Raw genomic sequence first — 23,194 nt, forward strand, 5'->3', positions numbered from 1 at the left:
TCGAACCCGGGCCGCACGCATGCCAGGCGAGCGCGCTACCGCTTGAGCCACATCCCCAGCCCGAGTTCTACTTCTAGAATGATCATTTGTCAATCATCAGTGCCTTTTTCTGAGATTCAGTTTGCCCATCCATAAGATGGAGATGAAAAATCTTTAGTCTTCTACAATCAATGTAAATTAAATTTATTGTTGCTATGCTGGAGACACGACAGCAATCATCATTCAACAAGTAGTGGAATGATGCTGCCACTCTATTGGGTACAGGGAAATAGGCGGGGAGGCCCTTACCCATGTACTCACTTTCAGGGAGAAGCAGCTTTTCTCAAAGTGACTTGAGAATTAAATGGTGGAGAGGAGCCTAGAGATCATGGCCATGGTGAAAGGGCATGGAGAGGCAAGTGTTCTGGAGAAAAGTCATGGGAGACAAATACCCCAATGGCAGCTTGGGCAGGGAACAGGGCTACAGATAGCTTTTGTTCTTTTGGAATGCAGAAAGTAGAACAAGGGGCAGGAGTTAAAAGAAGGCAGATTTCAGCTCACAAAAGGAGGCATTTTAGCTGGGTGTCGTGGCACACACCTGTAATCCCAGTGCCTTGGGAGGCTGAGGCAGTTCAAAGCCAGCCTCAGTAACTTAATGAGGCCCTAAGCAACTCAGTGATATCCTTTCTCAAAATAAAAAATAAAAAGGGCTGGGGATATGGCTCAGTTGTTAAGTGCCCCTGGGGTTAGTTTTTGGTACAAAAAAATAAATAAATTAGGCATTTTAAGATTTTACTCTGAAAATAAAATCAACTGCCAAAAAAAAAAAAAAGGAGCAACCTGTCATTGGGAGTATTTAAGCAGAGGTCAGAAAAGCACTCAGTGACCTCTACGGCATTTTCTACTTCTGAGGTTCAAGGATTCCATGTTCACACCTACCTCTCCCCTATAGAATGAACTGAGTGAGTATGGAACTAGAGCTATGGATCTAAGAAAATTCTCAGACCAGCACAGGACTTGGAGATACAAGCACAATCCTCGTGCAAGCTGAAGGTGTTAAAAAGCATCCCTTTCTGAACCATGTGACCCACATCTTCTCCTGCCTATTCACCCATAAATCCTGTTAAATATCATATGACAATTAAGGTGATGGACACTGAGAATGGTAAACACAAGACTGTTATTCAACTCATGAAACTTTTAGTCTAGTGAGAAGGATGAAAAAAATGCAGGTAAATTAAAAAATTAACTCTTATAAATATCACAAAGGAAAGGAATGGGGCACCCAGGCAGACAATAACAGGGGGGTCCTTTTAGATGAGGAGACCAAGTTTCTCCCTGACGAACTTGATGTTTAAGCTGGCCTGCAGAAGAGTATAGCCATCTGGGAACTGCACATGTGCCAGACAATGTGCTTCTATTAACCACAAATGTGTGATTCCTGAAAACTCTTGACAATTCCATGAGGAAACCTACGTGGTGATGAGAGGCACCCTGAGACTTCATAGTTCTTACTTGGCTTTAATCTCGGTGAGTCTTGGAATTTGGGCAGAAGAACCACTTTATCACTAACTCTGGAGATCAGGATGGAAACTAGAAAGAAAGGCACAAGAAACTCATTGTCCTGGAATAAGTAAACCACCCCCTCTATCAGAGGGGAACATGGGAAATCTCAAAATAGCAGACCCACAGGTTAATTCTAGATGGACTTCAGTTATAGCTAAAAAATAGTTACTGCTAAAACCAACAGTTGGTGGGGCCCATCACTATCAATTTTTAGGGGACCTGAAGGAGCCCCTCTAACTTAGTCTCCATAAGACTTGTCCTTGATTCAGTAAATGTGGTCCTAAAGAAGGGACTCTGCTCTAACACTGACTTCCCCAGAAATCTTCTCTCCTCTCCTTTCAACCCAGTAATTGTTCATCACAACTGTCTATGTCAGAATACCTCGGGTACATGCTCTTAATCACGTCCACATCCCACATCTCTCCCTTTCTCAGCTGTTTGAGCCCAGGGGTTGAGTCTGTTTCATCTCTGTATCCCTAGAGTCCAGTATAAAATCTAAGACAGAATGAGTATTTAATAAAAGTTTGATGACTTAAACAGCTGGCCTGGTCCCTCAAAATGTCCATGTCATGTCATGGAATATAAAGACAAAAGAACTACTGTAGTTAAAGGAAGCTAAGGAGACAGCACAATAAAATGCAGTGGATGATCCTTCATTGGATCTTGGATTGAAAATAAATAGCTATAAAGGATATCACTGGGACCACTGGGAAAAATTATGATATAGATTGAATATTAGCCAGTATTTTCTTATTTCTTGCATTTAAAAAAATATTTATTTTTTAGTTGTACACAGTACCTTTATTTTGTTTATTTATTTTTATGTGGTGCTGAGGATCAAACCTAGGGCCTCACATGTGCTAGGTAAGCGCTCTACCGCTGAGCCACAACCCCAGCCCCAAATTTCTTGCATTTTTTTTTATGTTAAATTCTTATTTTAAAGAGAGATAGACAAAGGTATTTAAAGGTAAACTTTCTCATCTGTAGTTAACTCTCAAATGATTCAGTAAATAAACACACAAACATACATATACATACGTGTGTATATATATGTATATATATACACACAAACATATATAATATATATATACACAAAAGTGTATATATATTATATAAGACAAAAGTTTGTATATACTTATACAGGAAGAGAAAAAATAAATATTGCAAACTTAAGTGAAAGTACAATGAGAAACCATGAAGGGTGCATGGTTTCTCATTGTACTATTTTTACAAGTTTTCTATAGGTTTGAAAGTTTTCAAAATAAAATAATGAGAAAGTAATTGTCTCAATTTAGGAATTTAGACAAGGAAACTGAATCCAAGATGAAGTCTTCCTGAGCTTTTGGTGGCTGTCTGCCATGTTAGAAGTGTACAACCAGTTAGGCCAAGATCATAGTGGTAGGGTACTGTGGAGACAAGCTGGAAGGGAGAGAGCTCTAGTATGCACCCAGAAAACATAGGTGGTACCTACAGATGTCAAACTAGTAGAAATATGTAGTCAGGTACATGGGAAGGAGTGATAAATATCAAATCCAAAGGGCAAAGCAAAAGACAACTCTTGTACAATTAAGCTCAGTTATCAGAACAACACAAGAACCGATAAAGGACCAGGAACAGAGAAAAGGGTCACTAAAGCAGGCAAGCAGGCAAGATAATTTATGAGGCACAGAGGAGTTGGGAATCCAGGCAAGGCTCTGACTTTTCTGAGCACAGTTAAAAGGCTCATTCAGGGAAGCAAATAGAAACCATGGTGGGAGCAGAAAATTTGATGAGCACCCACTATAAGGAAATTGAGCTTAGAGAGTAAACAAGGGCACAGAGTTGGCTCTTTATCTGTCTGAAAGTGGGAGAAGGGAAAGGAGACAGAAAATGAGAAAAATGACACCCTATTCATTGTCTCTTTCTTAGCTGGTAGAGCAGGAAGAATCTGGCTGAAGCTTGCTCCTCTTATCTGGTAGATGAATCAGAGAGAAGTAAACTGGAACAGAATTCCCAGGAAAGGTCATATTCCAGTCCCAAACCACATTCATGACTTCAGGCCCAGTCTCTGAATGCTGTTGCCAGTATACTTTTTCGAGTTCTTAATGACAGTATTCCACTTAAAAATTCTGAGATCCTATTTATTTCAGAAGCATTTTTCTCTTTAAATGAACAGCTACCCTTGTGGACAAGCTACCCACTCTTATGTATCCCTGCTTTTAGAATCAGGTAGGCCCAGCTTTCATGACAGAAATGCAGCTCAGAATTTCTCAATAGCTGCAGATATTTAAAAACTTGCCTTTGTTTGTACCAACTCCACCATGTCTTGTGCAACATTCTAACTGCAGGTAAGAATACCTTTTCTGTTCTCAAAAAATCTAATGCTGAAAGGAAGCAATCTAGAGCAGGTTGGGTGAGGAGTTCATCCTGAAGAAAAGAACCAGACAGGAGGCACAGTCACGGCTGCAGGGACCAGATGGTCTGACGCCCACAGGAATATTTACAATTCAGCTATCTTTTGTCCCACCTGCAAGTCATACAAGTAAGGCTCATTTGGGTGCAGAAGTATAGATGGGGCAGGGGAGAAAAGGACTGGGCAAATAAATGGTCACTTCCCTGAGACATTCTCCAGAAGTAGCATTTAAGTCAGAAGTGGTCCATTAAAACTATACTGAAAGAAAGAAGAGAGAAGACGCCACAGGAACAAGCATTGAGGGGCACCTTTCAGACCTGTGCTTTCTTTCCCAAGGGTAGACAGCACAACCCCATACTGACCACACCTCTTCTCAGCTCTTCGGCTTGGGACATGGTCCACAGATGTCTTTTAAAAGGCCTTTCTCCCTTTCAACAGTGACCTACCTTGCTATGTTAGGCTGAGCTTTCCTTCACCCACTCTGTTCTTGTGTCCTGAAATCCAGATTAGAGATGTGAGTTCCATTCACTCTTCAACCTCTCTTGGAAGTGCTTAGTCACTGACCTAGCCACGTGGCATCCGCTTTCCCATTGTGAGTCTGGTATGTTAAACTAAAAAAGTTATTTTCCGGCCTAGTTGGAAATAGCAGGAACTTGAATTGACTTGCTAGACTGGCAGTGCTAAAAGAGTTAGGGCCATGTGCCAAAGGAAAGAATGGATGGCCAATCACCAGGGAGCAAGTTTTTCAATCTCCAGCCTGAGACTAAACCTTCCTGCTGGTGAGAGAGAGCTGTGTTAGACCTTTGCTGCCAGCTTCACCCTGGGAAGTACACTATGATTTCACAGTGGTTCCACATGCTGTTTGGAGCTCAGATGGGGAGATTTATAAGCCAGCTTTTCCTAGGGATAAGGGTCCAAAGGAAAGAAGAGTAATCAAGAACAGAAGACAAAATCCTAAAGCATAAAGATATTGAGAAATCAGAACCTCCCAGATGTGTTGCAGATGTGGACAGAAAGATGTCAGGCTAGCAGGTCTGAGAACTGGCCCTAGAAGGTGCTGCTGCCAGTCCTACCCCCCTCTCAGCCCAGGTCCCATCCCAACTCCTACCTGGTAGGTACCTGTCGTGGCTGTGGCTGTACTCTGTGGCAGTGAGTGATAAGTGAGTCTGTGTAAAGGGCTGGTTGCCAAACAGATTGTCACTATGAAGGTTGTGGCAGAGCTTCTCCAGGAAGCGGAGGACATAGGTGATGCTGTTGACTGCTGGGAGGTTGAGGGTGTGCTGTTCTCGGTCAAATACGGCTGTGGAGTTAAGTAAATAGAACCATGCACGTCAGCTGAGCAGCACAGTGCGGCATGGTGCAGGGCAGGGGTTGTCCAGCCAGTTGCTGTCTTGGGCTTACCTGGTTACACAAAGGCAATCAGTGCTCAGGCTGCTCTCTCCCTCCCTTTCCCTCCCTCCCTGGAGGGCTTTGATTTTTGCCTTCAACTCCAAAGGGCATGCAATAATGGGAGTGGCCAGGCCAAGTCTGTTGCACCCTTAGGGCTCTGGAATGATTTCACTCAACCTGTGAAAACAACTGTGAACATAATTCTATCTGCTCCATCACTTGATTGAGCCTCTTCCAGGAAATCTGTTCATTTAGGAAGCTGTTTTCACAAGAATTGCCCAAGAACAGAAAAGCTGGGCAGAAGAGGAGAATATAGCCATCACTAGCAATGGCTTGGGCACACAATTTCCAATCTATATAAAAACACCGAATTTTGGCAACATTTGAAACTGTTTCACGATTGATTTTATTATACTTCCTATTTCTACTAAAAATATCAGCATAAAATTTGAAAAGCAAAAGGTCTGAGTATATGGCTCTGAAGGCAGTGAAGAAATGGAGACTTGGGTATAAACAGGTCACTCTCAGGAACCAGCAGGGTTAGAGCAGCTAAAGAGGAGGTAAAGGTCAGTCCCTTCAGGTTACTGCACAGAAGCAAATGAGAGGCTTGAGAGTGGCCTAGCCTCAGAAGGACATGGGCTTAATTTCCCAACAGTTTCCAGCCTTCTAGAACATTTCCCTCCCTGTCTGTCCCCATCTTCCATGAAGCCAGTTACTCCCTAGCATGGGTTCCCACACTATTCTCTATTACAAAACTTGTCACAATTAGCTGTTTTGTTTCTTTCTTTCCCCCTGTGCAGACCTGAGTCTCTTCTATTATTCCCCTTTCCTAGCTAGTATCTGGCAATAACCTCTCGCATATGGTCAGGGCTCCATAAATGTTTGCTAAAAGAATAGTTTGGTGATTTATGGGGTTTTCCATGTCAGCTGGGTTTCCTGAAGCTGGTTATGGTAACTCATTAGGGAGGAAGAAGAGGGTATTATAGAATAGCATTATAGTTAAGACTGGAAGGCTTTAGGTCAAGGCTTCATAGGTTTGATGAGAAAGAATACTAAAAAGAACTCTGCTGTTATGTATAACTAAATACCCTAATAAAGACATTTAACGCCCCGCCCCCCCAAAAAAAAACCAAGAGAATTTTGGACTTAGGAAAATTGAAACAGAAGCAGGGCACATTGAGAAAAAGTAAATACTCTCAGTGAGAGCAAAAAACTACTGTTGAATCAAATTGTCAGTAGAAAAGAAAGTGAATGCCATTTCCCGCTCTGACTTGGGACACAGCTCCCTTGTATGTGCCTGGTTTAGGAACCGGAAACAAAGAAGTCAGAAAAATGAGAGAAGGTCAGTAATTCCCTAAAACCAGTATGGAGACTATGGCACTCTGGAGAAACTCCTGTTGCCACAACCAAGCCCCTCAAACTACTCCTTCTGAAATGCCTTTAAAGCCACATACTTATTTATTTTCTGTATGGGAGAGTAAGCCAGGAGACAGGAATGATACCAGAAACTCAGGCAGAGTTAGCTTGAGTATTCCTGGAGGAGGTATGCATAAGGCTCAGAGGAATGGGACACTTTCACATTTTTCCAGAGCCTATGGGTATCAAGTAGAAACCAGGATGCCTTGTCAGAAATCAGTTAAGTAGGCCTGTACTCTGGCTATGAGTTCACATTAGCCCAAGGGTGCTTACCTGAGATGACCTCACCACCGTGGCCCTGTTTGAGGAAGCTGAAGACAGTTTTCTGGTGATAAGCACAGTCGATGCATGCCTGGACAGCCTGCTGCAATACCACAGAGGCACGGGCTGGCCCAAAATGGTCAGGGAGCTGTTGGATCTTCTTCTTATCTAAGTGAGGGCCTGGGCTGCCATTCTTGTTCAAGTAGATACAAACTACAGGAGACAAAAAATCCAAGAACCTTATAGAGTGTCTGGCACAGAGAATTCAAAAGGACAGTGTTCTCTTCCACTTTTTTATTAATTATTTTTCTTAGTTGTAGATGGACAGAATGCCTTTATTTTATTTGTTTTATTTTTATGTGGTGCTGAGGATAGAACCCAGTGCTTCTCACATGCTAGGCAAGGGCTCTGCCACTGAGCTACAGTTCCAGCCCCTCTCTTGCATTTATTATGCCCTGAGCTTTGATCCCCACTAGGAGTCTCAGCAGGTTTCCGTTTGAAACACTGCAAGGGATAAAAGGTGAGGGACAAGTTACCAGCAGACTAAATTGCATGACCAAGGGCTCTGGGAATACAGCCTTGCTGGAAGAATAGCCCAGAGCAAAAACCAAAGGACAGAATTTGTACTTTGTCTTCTGTGTTTTGAAAAACAAAACAAAACAAAACAAAAAAACCTCAACATTTCCCCAGATGTATGAACTTTCATTTTTTTATACTTGGTTGCTTCATAAATTCTTTACACCTCTCAACTTGTATCTATGTAAGGAGCTGTGGGACCATGGTAATAATAGCAAGAGAGTGCTCATGTATGTGTATATTTGGTATTGGACGTAGAATCATCACAACCACTGGTCACTTGCCTTGTTTTCTATTCTGGGCTTTATAATTTTTTACTATCTTCTACATCAATACTCAGACCCCAAAAGAGTAATACAAATAGAAAAGAATAAAATAAAATATATAAAAATAATATGAAAAGGGTCTATAAGACTCATGTATATATTCTTTCTCTCAGAAGTTCTCCTGTCAAGATTGCTGGGCACTCTCTTGGTTGCTGACCTCCATGTGGCACTGGTGTGGGGGGGTTCAGGGCAAAGGAGATGGAAGCCATTTTAAATGCTGTAGTGTCCTTGGCCTCTGGGAAGGACCTATATCAGCTTGGTCAGTAATTTCATTCTCTTTCCTGATGTCCTTTCAGGCTTCTACTGAGTAATAGGTACTGTTCTTACTTGCACTGAGTGGGTAGGAGGGCAAAAATCTCCTTTGTTATTAAAGGCAAATAGGGTCAGGGCACTAGTTATGTGGGCTGCTGGATAAACTGCCATCCTCTTTGGGTCTCAGGTTCATTATCTATAAAGATGAGGTGGTTGAACTAGATGCTCTCTGAGGAATCTCCACCTGTATAGCTCTAAAGAGAAACAATATGAAGAGGAAAAAAAAGAAAGGAAAATAGAAAGAAGGTAAGCTGGATGAGGAAGGTAATGAGAGAAAAAGGAAAAAATCATAAATGAGATAAATTGAACATATACATTTCACTCTATTCTCTCCTAATTCTAAGAGGAGACAACAATAACATTTTGTAAGTTGGAAAGCAGATTGGAAAAGTAGCAACTAGAGCCAGGGGTGGTGGTTTGCCTGGGATTCCAGTAACCTGGGAGGCTGAGGTGTAGGACCACATGTCCAAGGGGTTTGAGAGCCACCTGGGCACATAGCAAGATATCTCAAAACAAACACACAAAAAAAGAAGAGAAGTAGTACTGACTTGGTATATACAAGAAAGAAGAATTCCTTCAAGCACGAATGGGGAATGATGAGAACCAAGCTGTTTTATCCCCTAATTACAAAGGCCTAAGTTTTGGCAAAATGGTAACTCTGAAAGTGAATATAAAGTATATTTAATAAAAGAAGGCTCAGTTGAGGTATGTTAAGGAAAGTGAGGATTTCTATGTCTAATAATGTGATTCTTCTACTAAAACCACTTAAACACAAACACATATATAAGTATTAAAGTATTAAAAATAAGTGTATTAAAAGTAAGTGACAACAAATGGCTATGAAAAGACACTTATAAGAATGCTCAAATTAACTCCAAATTAGAACCAAATACCTATCAACATATATACAAATTGTGGTATAGTTATTTAATAGAATATCACCTGGAAATAAAAAAAAAAAGGAACCACTGACAGGAGCAACAATATAGGTGCTACTCAGAAATATTATTTGGAATGAAAGAAACAAAATACAAAAGTACACGTAGCATGTTTCATTCATCAGTTCAAGAACGGGAAAACCAATCTATAGTGGTAAAAATCAGAATCTACATGGAGCAGAGACTGACTGGGAGGAGGCCTGAGGGGACTTCTGTGGTGGCAGAAACATCTTACATCTTGATCAGGGTTGTAGTTAGTTACAGGAGTGCTGACATTATTAAAATTCATCCAAGTGTACACTTAAGATTATATATTCATGAATACAAACTTTATCTCAATTAAAACATACAAAGGAAAAAATATAACTAGCTTGGTTTTATAGATTAGATATGCAGTATCCTCAAAAAGCTCATGTGTGAGACAATACAAGTATATTTAGAGGCAAAATTATTAGGTTATGAGAGCCTTAACATAATCAGTCAATCAGTCCACTGATATGGATTAACTAGGCGATTAGGTGGTAATTATAGGGAGGCAGGCTGTGGCTGGGGGAGGTGGGCCACTGTGGGTGTGCTTTTGGTACTTATATTTTGTCCCTGGTAAGCAGAGCTCTCTCTGCTTCTTGTTGTCATGTCCTGTGCAGATTTCTTCTGCCATGCCTTTCCACCAGGATATTCTGCCTCATCCTGGCCATCTATGGACAAAGACCTCTGAAACTGTGAGCCAAAATAAACTTCCTCATCTAATTGTTCCTGTCAGATCTTTTGGTCACAGCAACAGAAAAGCTGACTAAAACAGAAATGGTACTGTGAAGTGAGGTCACTGCTGTGATTAACCTGTCCATGTGTTTCAGAAGCATCTGAAGCTGCAAATTGTTGCAGTTGGGGGAATTTTGAAAAGTTTATGCAAGCTGAAAAGCTTTAGAACATTGTAAGTGGAGCTTAATGGGCTATTTTTATGGGTGTCCAGAGCCAGAATGTTGCCAGGGCTGTGGACAGTAAAGATTGGGCTCATGAGGTTTCAGAGGAGGAGAACTCTATTGGAAATTGAACTAGAGACCATTTATGTAATATTCTGGCAAAGAAGTTGTATACATTTTGCCCATGTCCTGAAACTTTTTGTGAAGCCAAATTAAAGGTCATGTACTAGTCCATCAGTGGAGGAAATTCCAAGGTATCTGAGCATTCAGATATTGCCAGTGCCTTTTAGCCAAGTTTACTGTGATAATCAGGAGTAGAAAGCAAAGTTGAAAGATTTGAAATACTTGCACTTTGGCCAGAAAAATACAAGTAAAACTAGGGCTAAGCAAATTGTGGTTGTTAAAGCAATCAAACCAAAAAAGCACTAAATAAATACTTTACCCAGAGGCAATAAGAAAGATGGCTTGCAGGCTTCTCGGGAATTGGCAAGACCATACCCATCTCAGGCTCAGGGGGTTAAAGTAAAAATTCCTTTGAGAAGAGACCATGGGGGCACTCTGCTTACACTGTGTGTCCTAGGAAGTTGTTTTACTGTGCTTAGCTGCCCAGGCATTCAGAGGCTGCTGCAGTCATGGTTTCCAAAGGGCTGGCTACTGCTTAAAATAGTGGAAGACTTTGGCATTGATCATGTGGTGCTGGTTCTGCAGGAATGCAGGATACTAGGTTAGGAGATCATGGTGGCTTCCATAGAGATTTCAAAGGAAGGCCTGGGAGACCAGACAAAGTGTAGCAGGGGGGCTGGGATTGTGGCTCAGCAGTAGAGTGCTCGCCTAGCACGGGCAGGACCCGGGTTTGATTCTCAGTGCCACATACAATAAAATAAAATAAAATAAAATAAAATAAAATAAAATAAAGGCACTGTGTTGTGTCCATCTACAAAAAAGATTCTCTCTCTCTCTCTCTCTCTCTCTCTCACTCAAAAAATAAAAAAGTGTAGCAGGGTCAGAGTCCCTGTGGTGGGTGGGCTGTAACCAGCAAGGCTATAGGGGCAGAGCTTCAAAGACTCTTTGGAGAGAACATCAGGATGCCATATCTTCCAGATGCTGGAAATGGAGCTACAGGACTTGTTTGCCCAGTTGGATTTTGGTCTTGCTTTGGTCCCACCCCTTAGTTTTCCCTTGTGGAAAGGAAATGTTTATTCTATGTCATGTTATATTAGATAAATGCAACTTGCTTTTGATCTTCACAAGGGAAAACATCCTTGAGTTTTGAGTCTCAGATGAGGTTTTGGACTTAGACTTTTGGATAATGCTGGAACTGTTAAGATTATTGGGGCTCTTGGAAATGGACCAAGTGTATTTTTCATCATGAGATGGATATGAGCTTTTTGGGGCCAGAGACAGAATGTTATGGGATGCATATGTGATATCCCCCAAAAGCTCATGTGTGAGACAATACAAGAATTAGTGAATCCATTCACTAACATGGATTAACTAAGTGTTAAATGTAGGGAAGTAGAGTGTGGATGAAAAAAATAGGTCACTGGGGATATACCTTTGGGGTTTGTATTTTGTCTTCCATGAGTGGAGCTCTCCATGCTTCCTGTTGTCATGTCCTTAGCTGCAGTCCTCTGCCATGCCCTTCTGCCATGCCCTTCTGCCATGCCCTTCTGCCATGATGTTCTGTCTCACTTTGCGCCCAAAGTTATGTAATCAGTCATTTATGGACAGAGACCTCTGAAACTGTATGCCAAACTAAACTTTTCCTCCTTTTAATTGTTCCTGTCAGGTCTTTTGGTCATAGTAACAAAAAAGCTGACTAAACACCTGGTGATGATTTAAAAAATATTTTTCTATATGGATTAAATGGTGAAATATAAAAGGCAAAACCATACAAACTTTAGAAGTAGTTTTAAAACATAGCTCCAAAATTCTTTGACATTCTTCCTATTGATCTCTTTCACATTGACCAATAGACTATAGTGGAAATGACACTGTGCCAATTTCTGGGCCCAAGCACAGTATCCTGTAGACAAAAACCAATAGTTGAAACCAATGTGTCACTATGTGAAGAAAGTGTGTCCTTCTGTCCCATCAATCCATTCCAGCTGACACTGTATACAACAGAGAAAAGATTCCCCACCCATCTCTTCTCTTATTGTTGTTTTAAGCCATGATGTTTTATGGTGGTTTGTTAAAGAACAAATTATTATCAGAATAGACTGATACAAGATACAAGATACTGTAGTAACAAAGGCCTAACACATGGCAATGGCTTTGAAACAGCCAAAAAAAAAAAAAATGCACAGAGTGCTACAAAGAGAATATTAGTGAAAACTGGAAGAGCATTTAATACAAACCTAAAGGTTCTCTAGGAGCCTTTCAGTGATAGTTAAAAGGCAGTGAGGAAAATTTTATTGGAAGATGGAGGGCAGGGGATGTTTGGTAGGAAGGGACTGCAAATTTGACAAGATTGTTGCCTACCATGATATAGAAAAATAGAAAATTTTCCTGATGAGCTCAAAGAAATAGCTACAATTTCCAAACTAAGTAATGAAAGTGCCATGATACTTCTCATTGCTTATGATAAAATGTAAGGACTTTCATAGTTTACAAACAGAATTTCTTCTCATTTCCAGACTCTCCAGAGGGCAAACAACTTTACTTTAGCCCATAAGAAAGGGCCAAGATAAACTCCACAATGACAAAAACAAATTCTTAATTAAGGTGTCAGAAATATATAAGCATACGCTTCATAGACTCTTTGAGACCAAAAGGCTCTAAGAATATTAAGGTCAAGACTTGCAGATTCTTTCTCTTAAATGGGATTTTTAGGAATCTTAAGGGTAGTTTCACAGCTGCAGCTGCACAGAAGGACCAAAGCAGAAAAGGATGTCTTTGGACATCTGTGGTTGTGGCTTTTGTTTCATAAAATGAACCTGGATAGCAGTCAAAAAAAAGCCCTTCAAATTTTTAAGAAAACCCATCTAGCAGAAGTACTGCCAGTATGGCCAGAAGGTTGAGAGATGGTACAAAACAGAAACGATCCCTTGGCCCTCTAGCATTTTATAGGCAAGAAGGTTAAGAAGGCTATCTCATTTTGCTCTTGGAAATGGAAGGATGATCCAGAGGACAAAACAAAGAGGAAGGGAAAACAACTCCCAAGAGGTAATACTGAATCTGATTAGGGATGGTAACATGTGTCCAGTTGTATTTCAGAATTTCTACAGACCAGTGCCTTTATTTTCCATCCCTTTAGAAAGAGGGAAAGTTATCTTATAGTTGTTCCCTCCGCTGTGTGTTGAACATGTGATAACAACAGATAATCTGTTTTTTTTTTTTTTTTTAGTACACAGATATTCAATGGAGAGGAATTGCACTCAAGGAGATGCACCTGAGAAACTTCACTCAAGTGGCCTTGTGTACACCCACACCAGATTTAGATGATGCAATCTTGGATCTTGAGCCTGATACTGTAAAGGGAAGATGCTTTTGATGAGAAATCTTATGAGTAAAAGAATTAATCTTTAAAGTAAGAAAAGAATAAGTAATTTATGTTCAAAGAGTTGAATGATATTGTTTAAAATATGATCCATTATTCTTTGATTATACACCCACTTAAAGGTGGGGGGGTCCATTCCCCTCCTCTTGAATCTGGGATGTGTGACTGGCCAATCTTTTAAAAAAATTTAAAAGACTAGAAATCATACAATGTCCTCTCTCAGGACATAACAGAATTAAACTAGAAAGCAATAACAGATGATATGTGGAAAATCCTCAATAGAATTAGTCTGGAGGTATAGCTCAGTGGTATAGCATTTGCCTAGCAGGGCCCTAGGTTTGATTCCCAGCACTGCAAAAACAAATGAACAGATATAAATAAATAAGTAAAATGAAAGGGAAGGAAAAGCATAAGTGGAAGAATAAATAAAGATAAAATAATGCTTATTCTTCATTGATCTAATAGATAAAAGTTTGTCTCAAATAATAATACAACGATATCCTTGATTATGTGTTGTGTGTGTGTGTGTGTGTGTGCATGCACATGCTTATGTACAGTGAAATGATTAATAGAAACAGTTCAAGGTATGAAAGTGAGAAATTAGGATTATAAAATAAATACTCACTCATACCACCTATGAAGCAATATAGTGTTATTTGAAAGTGAACTTGGATTAGTTGTAAATATATATATTGAAAACTGTAGGGTAATCACTAAAATAAGTAAAAAAAATATATAACTATCATGCCAAGAAATAAGGGAAAATAAAAAGGAACTTTACTCAAGGAGGTGCAGAAAAAGACAAAAATAATAACAAAAAGAAGGGCAACAAATAGAAAACAGAAACACATGTAGGTATTAGTACAATTATATCAATGATCACTTTAAATATCAATGGACTAAATACACCAATTAAAAGAGATAGATTCTCAACTGGATAAAAAAAGATCCACATGTTATTTGTATATAAGAAAATTTATAATAATGTAAATTAAAAATAAATGAGTGGAGAAATCTAATACCATACTAAAACTTATCAAAAGTAGAAGTAGCTATATTCCTTTCAGAAAGAAAAAATTTCAGAGGAAGAAAAATTATCAGGGAAAGAGGAGCATGACATAATGATAAAGAGATTAATTCTCTAAGAAGTATTGATCCTTAATGTGTACGCATCCAACAACAGAATGTCAAAATATGTGAGGCAAAACCTGTTAGGACTTCAAGGAGAAATAGATGAATCCACTGTTACAGTTGGAGACTTCAATACTCCTCTATCAGATATAGAAACATCCAGCACATAACTGAACTCAAAGGTAGCATCAATCAACTACTTCATCCAACAAGAGCAGAATATATATTCTTCTCATTTGGAACTTCATCAAGACAGACCATATTTTAGGCCATAAAACATACTTAAAAAATTTAAAAGACTAGAAATCTTACAATATCCTCTCTCAGGATATAATAGAATTAAACTAGAAAGCAATAAGAGACGATATGTGGGAAATCCTCAAACACATGAAGATTAAATAACACAGTTCTAAAGACAAGGGTCAAAGAAATATTATAAAAACTAAAAATAATTTGAATTAAATAAAAATGAGAATATAACATCAATATTTGTGAGATAAAATAGAAGCAGTGCTTCAAGGGAAATGTATAGTAATGAATACATATTTAGAAAAAAAATCTGAAAATCAGTAACACAAGCTTCCACATTAGGAAACTAGAAAAAGAAGAGTAAATTAAATCCAAAATAGGCAGAAGAAGATAAGAAATAATAAAAATTGGAGCAGAAATCAATGAAGTTGAAAAAGAAAATCAGAAAAAAAAGTGAACCCCAAAGTTGCCTGTTTGAAAAGATAGATAAATTGATAAGATTCTAGCCATAGTAAGAGAAAAAGAGAGATTACACAAATTACTAATATTAGAAGTGACTGGGGTGGCAGGGGAGACATCTCTACAGATAACATGGTCATTAAAAAGTAATAAAGGAAAACTATGCACAAAACTCTATGCTCAAAAATTTGATTATCTAGATGAATGGATCAATTCCTTGAAAGGCAAAACTCAACCAAAAATAAAACTACAAAGCTGGGTGTAATAATATATGTGCCTGTAGTCTTAGTTTGAGCCCAGGAGTTCAGGACCAGCCTGAGTAATGTATTGAGACACTGCCTCTTATAAATACATAAATAAATAAATAAGGATAAAGGAGAAAGAGGAGGAGAAAAATACAATCTAAACAAGCATATATTTATTAAATAAACAATCATATATTCACAATATCCCCAAATAGAAAGTGCCAGGCCCAGGTAGGTTTACTTATGAATTCTACGAAACATTTAAGGAAGAAATTATACCAATTAGCCACAATCTCTTTAGAAGATAGAAGCAGAGTGAATACTTTCTAACTCATTCTATGAGGTCAGTGTTACTTTAATATCAAAATCAGACAGACATAACAAAATTATAGACCAGTACCTCTTATGAACATGGAATGAAAATCCTCAACAAAATATTAGCAAGTTTAATCCAATGTTGCATAAAAAGAATTATACATCATGACCAAGTGGGATTGATCCAGATATGCAAGGTTTATTCATCTTTCAAAAGTTAGTGTGATCGATTCTATCAATAGACTAAATAAGAAAAATCACATGACCATATAAATGATCAAGCTTTTGAGAATATCCAATACTCAGTCACAGTGAAAAATTCCCAAATAACTAGGAATACAGGGGAACTTCTTCACCTTGATAGATAACATACATTAAAAAAACCCATAGAGTTAACACCATATATAATGGTGAGAAATTGGAAGCTTTCCCACTAAGATCAGGATCAAGACAAGGATGTCCCTCCTCTCTCACCACTCCTTTTCCATACTACACTGGAAATCCTAGCTAATACAGTAAGACAAGAAAAGGAAATAAAGGAATACATATTGGGAAGGAAAAAAAACCTTTTTGCTGGTATATGATTGCTTGTGAAGAGAATATGGAAGAATTGCCAAATACCTTTTGTAACTAATAACAATTACAACAAGGTCACATAATATAAGATCAATATACAAAAGGTCAATTACTCTCCTTTGAACCAGCAACCAACAAGTAGATAATATTAAGCTAGGCACAGTGGCAAATGCCTATAATCTTGGGGACTCAGGAGGCTGAGGCATGAGGATACAAGTTCAAGTATCCTCAACAACTTAGTAGAACCTGATCTACTTAAAATTTTTAAAAAAAAGGGTTAGGAATGTTGCTCAGTGGTAAAGAACTACTGGGTTCAATACCCAGAACCATAATCAATCAACAATCAATTTAACAAAACCCAATGCCATTTACAATGGCGTCAGAAGCAGGAAGAAGATAAAAGGAGAAGGAAGAGGGGATGAAGAAAGAAAATGAAAAGAAGGAGAAGAAGAAGGAGAGCAAAGTATATAAATATAAATATAGTTTATATCTAAAATATAAGTTTAGATATAAACTTAACAAAATATATACAAGATTTCTATGAGGAAAACTATAAAACTGATAAAAGAAATCAAAGAACTAAATAAATGGAGAGCTATTTCTTGTTCATAGACAGGGAACTTGATTTAGAGATTCAACACAACCCCAAATAAAAATTCCAGAAAGTTATTTTGTGGATGTCAACACACTGGACCTAAGCTTTAAATGGAGAGACCAAAGACCCAGAATAACCAATATGGTATTGAGGGAGAAGAATAAAGTTGGGGGACTGATACTTCCTGATCTAACACTTATTATAAAGCTACCATTACCAAGATAAGATGATACTGCCAAAAGTACAGACAGAAAGATCAGTGAAACAGAATAAAGAGCCCAGAAATAAATACATGCCCAGATATAGACAACTTATCTTTCAAAAAGGAGTGAAGGCAATCTAAATCTAAATGATTTAGATATGAGGTGTCCCCCAAAAGCTCACGTGTGAGATAATGCAAGAAGGTTCAGAGAAGATATGATTAGGTTATAAAAGCCTTACCCCAATCAGTGAATTACTCACTTGATGGGATTAACTGAGTGGTGGCTGAAGGCAGATGGGGTGTGGTTGGAGGAGGTGGGGCGTGGAGGCGTGGGTATATATTTGTGTTTTGCAAGTAGAGATCTCTCTCTCTCTCTCTATCTCTCTCTTTGCTTTCTGATAATCATGTGAGCCTCTTCCTTCTGCCACTCTCTTCTATCATGCCTCACCTTGAGCCCTGAGGAATGGTGCCTGCTGTCTCTGGATTGAGACCTTTGAATCTGTGAGCCCCCCCAAAAGATGTTCATCCTCTTCAGTTGTTCTGGTTGGGTCTTTAAGTCACAGCAGTGAAAAAGCTGCCTAAAACAGTAGTTTTTTTCAACAAATGGTGCTGGAGCACCCAGACATCGACATGCCAAAAGAAAAACAAACAAGCAACCCTCTCTCTGAAAAATATAACTAGACAAAACCTTACTTTTAAAAATATCAACTCAAAATGGATAATAGGCTTAAATATAAAATGCAAAATTTCAAAATTCCTAGATGATTAGATGATGATGATGATTAGATACAACACCCAAAGCATGATCTTCAGAAGAATAATTAATAAGATGGATTTCATGAAAAACTCTATGAGAAAGGCACTATCATGAGAAGAAGAAAATATCTTTCATCCTGGAATAAAATATTTTTCAAAGACATATGATAAAGAATTATCCAAAATATACAAAGAACTCTCAAAACTCAAAAACAAATTAAGAATTGTTTTCTAATTGTTAAAATGATTGCAAAGTGAACTAAAGACATTAACAGATACCTCATCAAAGAAGATATACAGATGGCAGATAATTCAACATCATGTCATTAGGGAAATTCAAATTAAAACAACTGTGAGATCTCACCACATACTTATTAAAATGGCCAAAGTACAGAACATAAACAATACCAAATGCTGATGAGAATGGTGAGCAATAGAAACTATCATTCACTGCTGGAGGGAAGGTGAAATTTACAGCTACAATGGAAGACTGTTTGATAATTTCTTACAAAACTAAACATATTATTACTAATTCAGTAGTTGCTGTCCTTGGCATTTACCTCAAAGAACTGAAAGCTTATGTGTACACACAGTCATGGCACATGGATATTTATAGCAGCTTTATTCATAACTGCCAAAACTTAGAAGCAACCAAGATGTCTTTCAGTGGGTGAATGAATATATAAACTGTGGTACATCCAGACAATAGAATATTATTCAATGTTAAAAAAATGAGCAATCAAGTCCACGAAAAGATTTGAAAGAAATTCAAATGCATATTACTAAGCAAAAAGAAATAAATCTGAAAAGGCTACATATGGTATAATTCCAACTATATAATATTCTAGAAATGGCAAAACTGTGGAGACAGAAAACATATCACTGGTTGTCAGGATTAGGGAAGAGAAATGGATGAGTAGGAAGAACACAAAGGATTTTTAAGGAGTGAAATTTTAAAAGAGTGAAACTCTTTTGTATGATACTGTAAATAGTTGATACATGACATTATATATTTCTCAAAATGCCTAGAATGTAAAACATCAAGAGAGAACCCTAATGTGAACAATGGACTTTGGGTGACAATAATGTGTCAGGCAAGTGAATCAATTATAACAAATGAAGCACTCCAGTAGGGGTTGCTGAATATAAGGGAGGTGCTACATGTGTGGGACAGGGGAATATAAGAAATTTATGTATCTTTCATTCAGTTTTGCTGTGAACTTAAAAGTGCCCTAAAAAATAAAGTCTATTAAAAAAAAATTCAGAGAACAAAAAAGAGCTCTTGACAGCAGATACAAATTTCCAAATGTGAAGAAGTAGAGTAAAAGCATTTCTTAAATGTATATGACTAAATTCCCTAAATGTATGTAAATTCCTTTAATGCAGAGTATTTTGCAGGACTGGTATTCCCACCAAACACATTTTAGAAAATGTCACTGGAGTGCTAAATAATTATAATTTAAAAAGTAAGATGGCAGAAATGAGAAACTCAGTACAAAGCTTGGAAAATATAGTTGAGGAAGGCTTGTAGAATTGTGAATGAAAAGACAAACAGAATAGGGATAACAATAAAGAGGGAGTGGGCTGTGATTGTAGCTCAGAGGTAGAGTACTTGCCTAGCACGAGTAAGGCACTGGGTTCAATTCCCAGCACCACATAAAACTCAATAAACAAAAATAAAGGTATTGTGTCCATCTACAACTAAAAGCAATCAAAAAAACAAAACAAAAAAAAAGAATTAAGAGGGGTGTGAATATTAGAGGACGAGTTTAAGTGGTCCAACATCTGAACCCAGGTATGCTAGAATGTGTAAATAAAGAATTTAAGAAAATTTTACCAAATGTGTGTAGGATGGTAGGTGAAAATGCCTCTAAGGTGAAATCTCAGAATCCTGGGGTGGAGTAGAGGGAAAGGGAAAGATGAGAGGCTGCAGAGAGAATAAAGTTTCATACAAAACTAAAAGTATGAATCTAAGATAAAAATTGATAAAAATAAAAAAAATTGGGGGATGGGTAATAGCTCAGTTGGTAGAGTGCTTTGCTTCACATGTACAAGGCCATGGGTTCAATCCCTAGCACCCCCTACCCACTGCCCCCCCCAAAACCCCCACAAACACCACTTATGAATAAAGAAAAATGAATTCTCAAAAAATAGCAAATTAAATCTATGAATGTATAAACAGAATTATACACCAACACCACCAAGTGGGAATAATTATAACTTCCAAAGAATGGTACAACATTGAAAAATAAATTAATGTAGTCCATCACCTTCACAAGTTCAACAAGAAAAATTCTAAGATCAAATCAATAGGTGCAGAGAAAACATAAAACGAAAAATAAAAAAATTTTCACAAGTGTTGTACAGTTAAGTGTCACAAACCTTCGATGGGCCGTGTGTGGACTATGTTGTGCATAGTAGCCTAATGAGGGCGTAAGTCTGGCATTGGGAACCTTCTGTGGCACTCTTACAGGGACTGATCGCCTAATGCAGGTGAACTTCCCCCTCAAGCTCTGCCAGAGATCCCACACAGCACCTGAGATGGGTGTGACCTGCCAAGATGTCAATCAACCTGCTGACTTCAAGATACCAGGAAGCAAGACTCCACCCTTGAAACCTTATCCCTGCCTTTGATGTCCCCTGATATAAATAAAGCAAGCTTGGGCTCCATTTTGCCAGAGTGTAGAAGCTTGGTCTGTATGATTGGCTAGCCTGTCCTGTCCCTGCTTTCTGAAAATATTTTCATTGTCCTGTGGTTTTCTCATTGTTCTATTTTTCTTAGCTTTTATTTCTTAGCCAGCCCATTCCACTGAGGAGAACTCCGTTCTCATTGTCTGTGCAGGGCCAGAGTTAAGAAGAATGAAAGAAAGGTATTAAAGGATATACTGTGGTACACAACATTAAATCTGTGATATCTTTTATGTTATCATTAAGGGACAACAAAAGTAGCCTGGGCTAATTCTAAGCATAGATGTATGAATTGGGGCTCACACAGAGTGAGCCAAGGTCCAATCGAGAGATTGTGACACAGTGATCAGAAATGGTTGTTATAGCCTGACATGAACAGGACACAGACACACATGGTAAATTCTCATGAAAGAAATTTAAATGCGTATTTAAATTTCCCTGGGCCACGAGTTTTAGGCCAAGGGAGGGATGCTAACCCAGTGAGTGCAAGAGATGGTATGCATTAGAGTCATGAAGCTCTTGCTGTTGTGGGTCTTCTAGATACTACTGAAAAGGCAATAAAGAAAAACGAATTTGACACCCACTTGGAATCTAAAACAAGGTGGGCTAGACCAAGCAAGTATATGGGTATCTAGGGGGCATGTCAGGAAGTTGGAAAATATAATCAATATTATTACCAATGTCCTTATTTGTCCTTACTTCATCATACATAGAGTTTAGGGACTAAGAAAACCCAGTAACTGGCTGGATCTAGATGCAGATGACATTTGGAGAAATCATGTGATAAGGCGCTGAACAGAGGTGAACATACATGCTACTGGCAGGCTCTGTCAGCTTCTACAGGTTATTTGGAGAGGAAATTGTGGGTGGCCCTTCTCTTTAAGCTCTTAAATTTTAGGATTTTGGAAACTCAACTCTTTCTAAGAGAAAGACCACTCAACTTCCACAGCTTCCATGGGGATCTCTCTAATTACTTAAATATCTCTAAAGAAGATAAAGTATTTGTAGAGCAAGATTACACACACACACACACACACACACACACACACACATACTCTCCTTCTAATTTGCACATAAAAATGAGTTCTATTCTTTATAGTTAATTCACTGGGAAACTGAATCTATTTTAAAGGTATAGTTCTTTTAGATAGTTTATAAAATATATAAAATAGATAGTTTATAAAATGGGAGCAGATATGCATAACTCCTAGTTTATAAAATGGGAACAGATATATATAAGCCATATTATCCATCCTCTTCAGCCATCAGATTTTGTTTTGAAAGAAACATGCATTGACTGGCCTCCCAAATCAAGTTCACTCACATTTTACTACAGTTGACCATCATCAAGATTGTTTTAAAAAATCAGAAAAATTTCATACAAATTTGAGTGGTTGCAGCATTACTAGAATGTTAGGAGGATTATGGAAGATGAAAGGGATCACTACAAAGTGGAAGCTCCCAGATCTGCAGGTTAGTATTATTCTAAACTAGGTCAGGGACCTCTAGGTACTTCCCACCATCTCCCCTAATTGGCTCAAGTTCTCCAACCTTAAGTTCACAGAACACTCACCTAAGATTCTTTGATAATTCTGACAGAATGAAGTTTCTTTGAGACTATTCCAAATGCCAAATTTAAAACGCTTAAAAAAGATTCTACCTAGGTTTAGAAAAGAGAGGGGGCTAGCTATTGGTGGAAGATAAGAGGAAGTGCAGATGCTGGGGCCAAAGGCTTGTTAAAGCTAGTCCCGTCCTCTGTTCTTACCTGTGGGGGCCTGCATGGCTGAGCTGGGGATGGTGGCAGCATCTTGGGGAACAGTGCTGGTATCCGGTTCAGGGGTGCTGGTTGTTGGTGAGGTGGGTGGTGGGCTCAGCAAAGTCCGAGGTTTCCTCTGTCAAAATGGATGGGGAAAAGTTTGCTACCCATGATAGGTAACTTGTCTTCTCTTCCTCCACTCCTGGCACTTAATTCACCCATAATACAAAAATATATTTGTAGCTGGAACTTCATTTTCTTTGTTTTCCACTCAGCATCTAGCCCAAAGCTGTATATATAATAGATGCTTAGTAAACATTTTCTGTATCTATGCATAAGATTTTGTGTTCTGCAGAGCTAGATTTTTCTTTTTTGGTACTGAGGATTGAACTCAGGGGCACCTGACCACAGATCCACATCCCCAGCCCTATTTTGTATTTTTATTTAGAGACAGGGTCTCACTGAGTTGCTTAGCACCTCACTTTTGCTGAGGCTGGCTTTGAGCTTGTGATCCTCCTGCCTCAGCTTCCTAAGCCGCTGGGATTATAGGCATGTGCCACTATGCCTAGCTGCAGAGCTAGATTTTAATGCATGTTTATACTAGCTTCAATACTATCATATGAAATTCCAGATTCTTTATAGAAA

The 23,194-nt window shown here is 38.5% G+C and overlaps 1 protein-coding gene across 16 annotated transcripts in view; it reads right to left on the reverse strand.

Annotated features, from left to right (window-relative positions):
• Positions 1-23,194, reverse strand: part of Scmh1 (Scm polycomb group protein homolog 1) — a 215,369-nt gene that overhangs the window by 20,542 nt on the left and 171,633 nt on the right. For 13 of the 16 annotated variants that reach the window (XM_078026045.1, XM_078026034.1, XM_078026037.1 and 10 more), the window contains 3 exons: positions 22,559-22,685; positions 7,016-7,216; positions 5,046-5,237 (listed from right to left, as the gene is read on the reverse strand). In XM_078026045.1, coding sequence (XP_077882171.1) covers positions 5,046-5,237; positions 7,016-7,216; positions 22,559-22,685 — 520 coding nt within the window. The remainder of the gene's footprint in view (positions 1-5,045; positions 5,238-7,015; positions 7,217-22,558; positions 22,686-23,194) is intronic. The other 3 variants (XM_078026047.1, XM_078026046.1, XM_078026039.1) reach the window with 3 other exon arrangements.

This window comes from Ictidomys tridecemlineatus, chromosome 11 (genome assembly GCF_052094955.1).
Source record: "Ictidomys tridecemlineatus isolate mIctTri1 chromosome 11, mIctTri1.hap1, whole genome shotgun sequence".
NCBI classification, from domain to species: Eukaryota; Metazoa; Chordata; class Mammalia; order Rodentia; family Sciuridae; genus Ictidomys; species Ictidomys tridecemlineatus.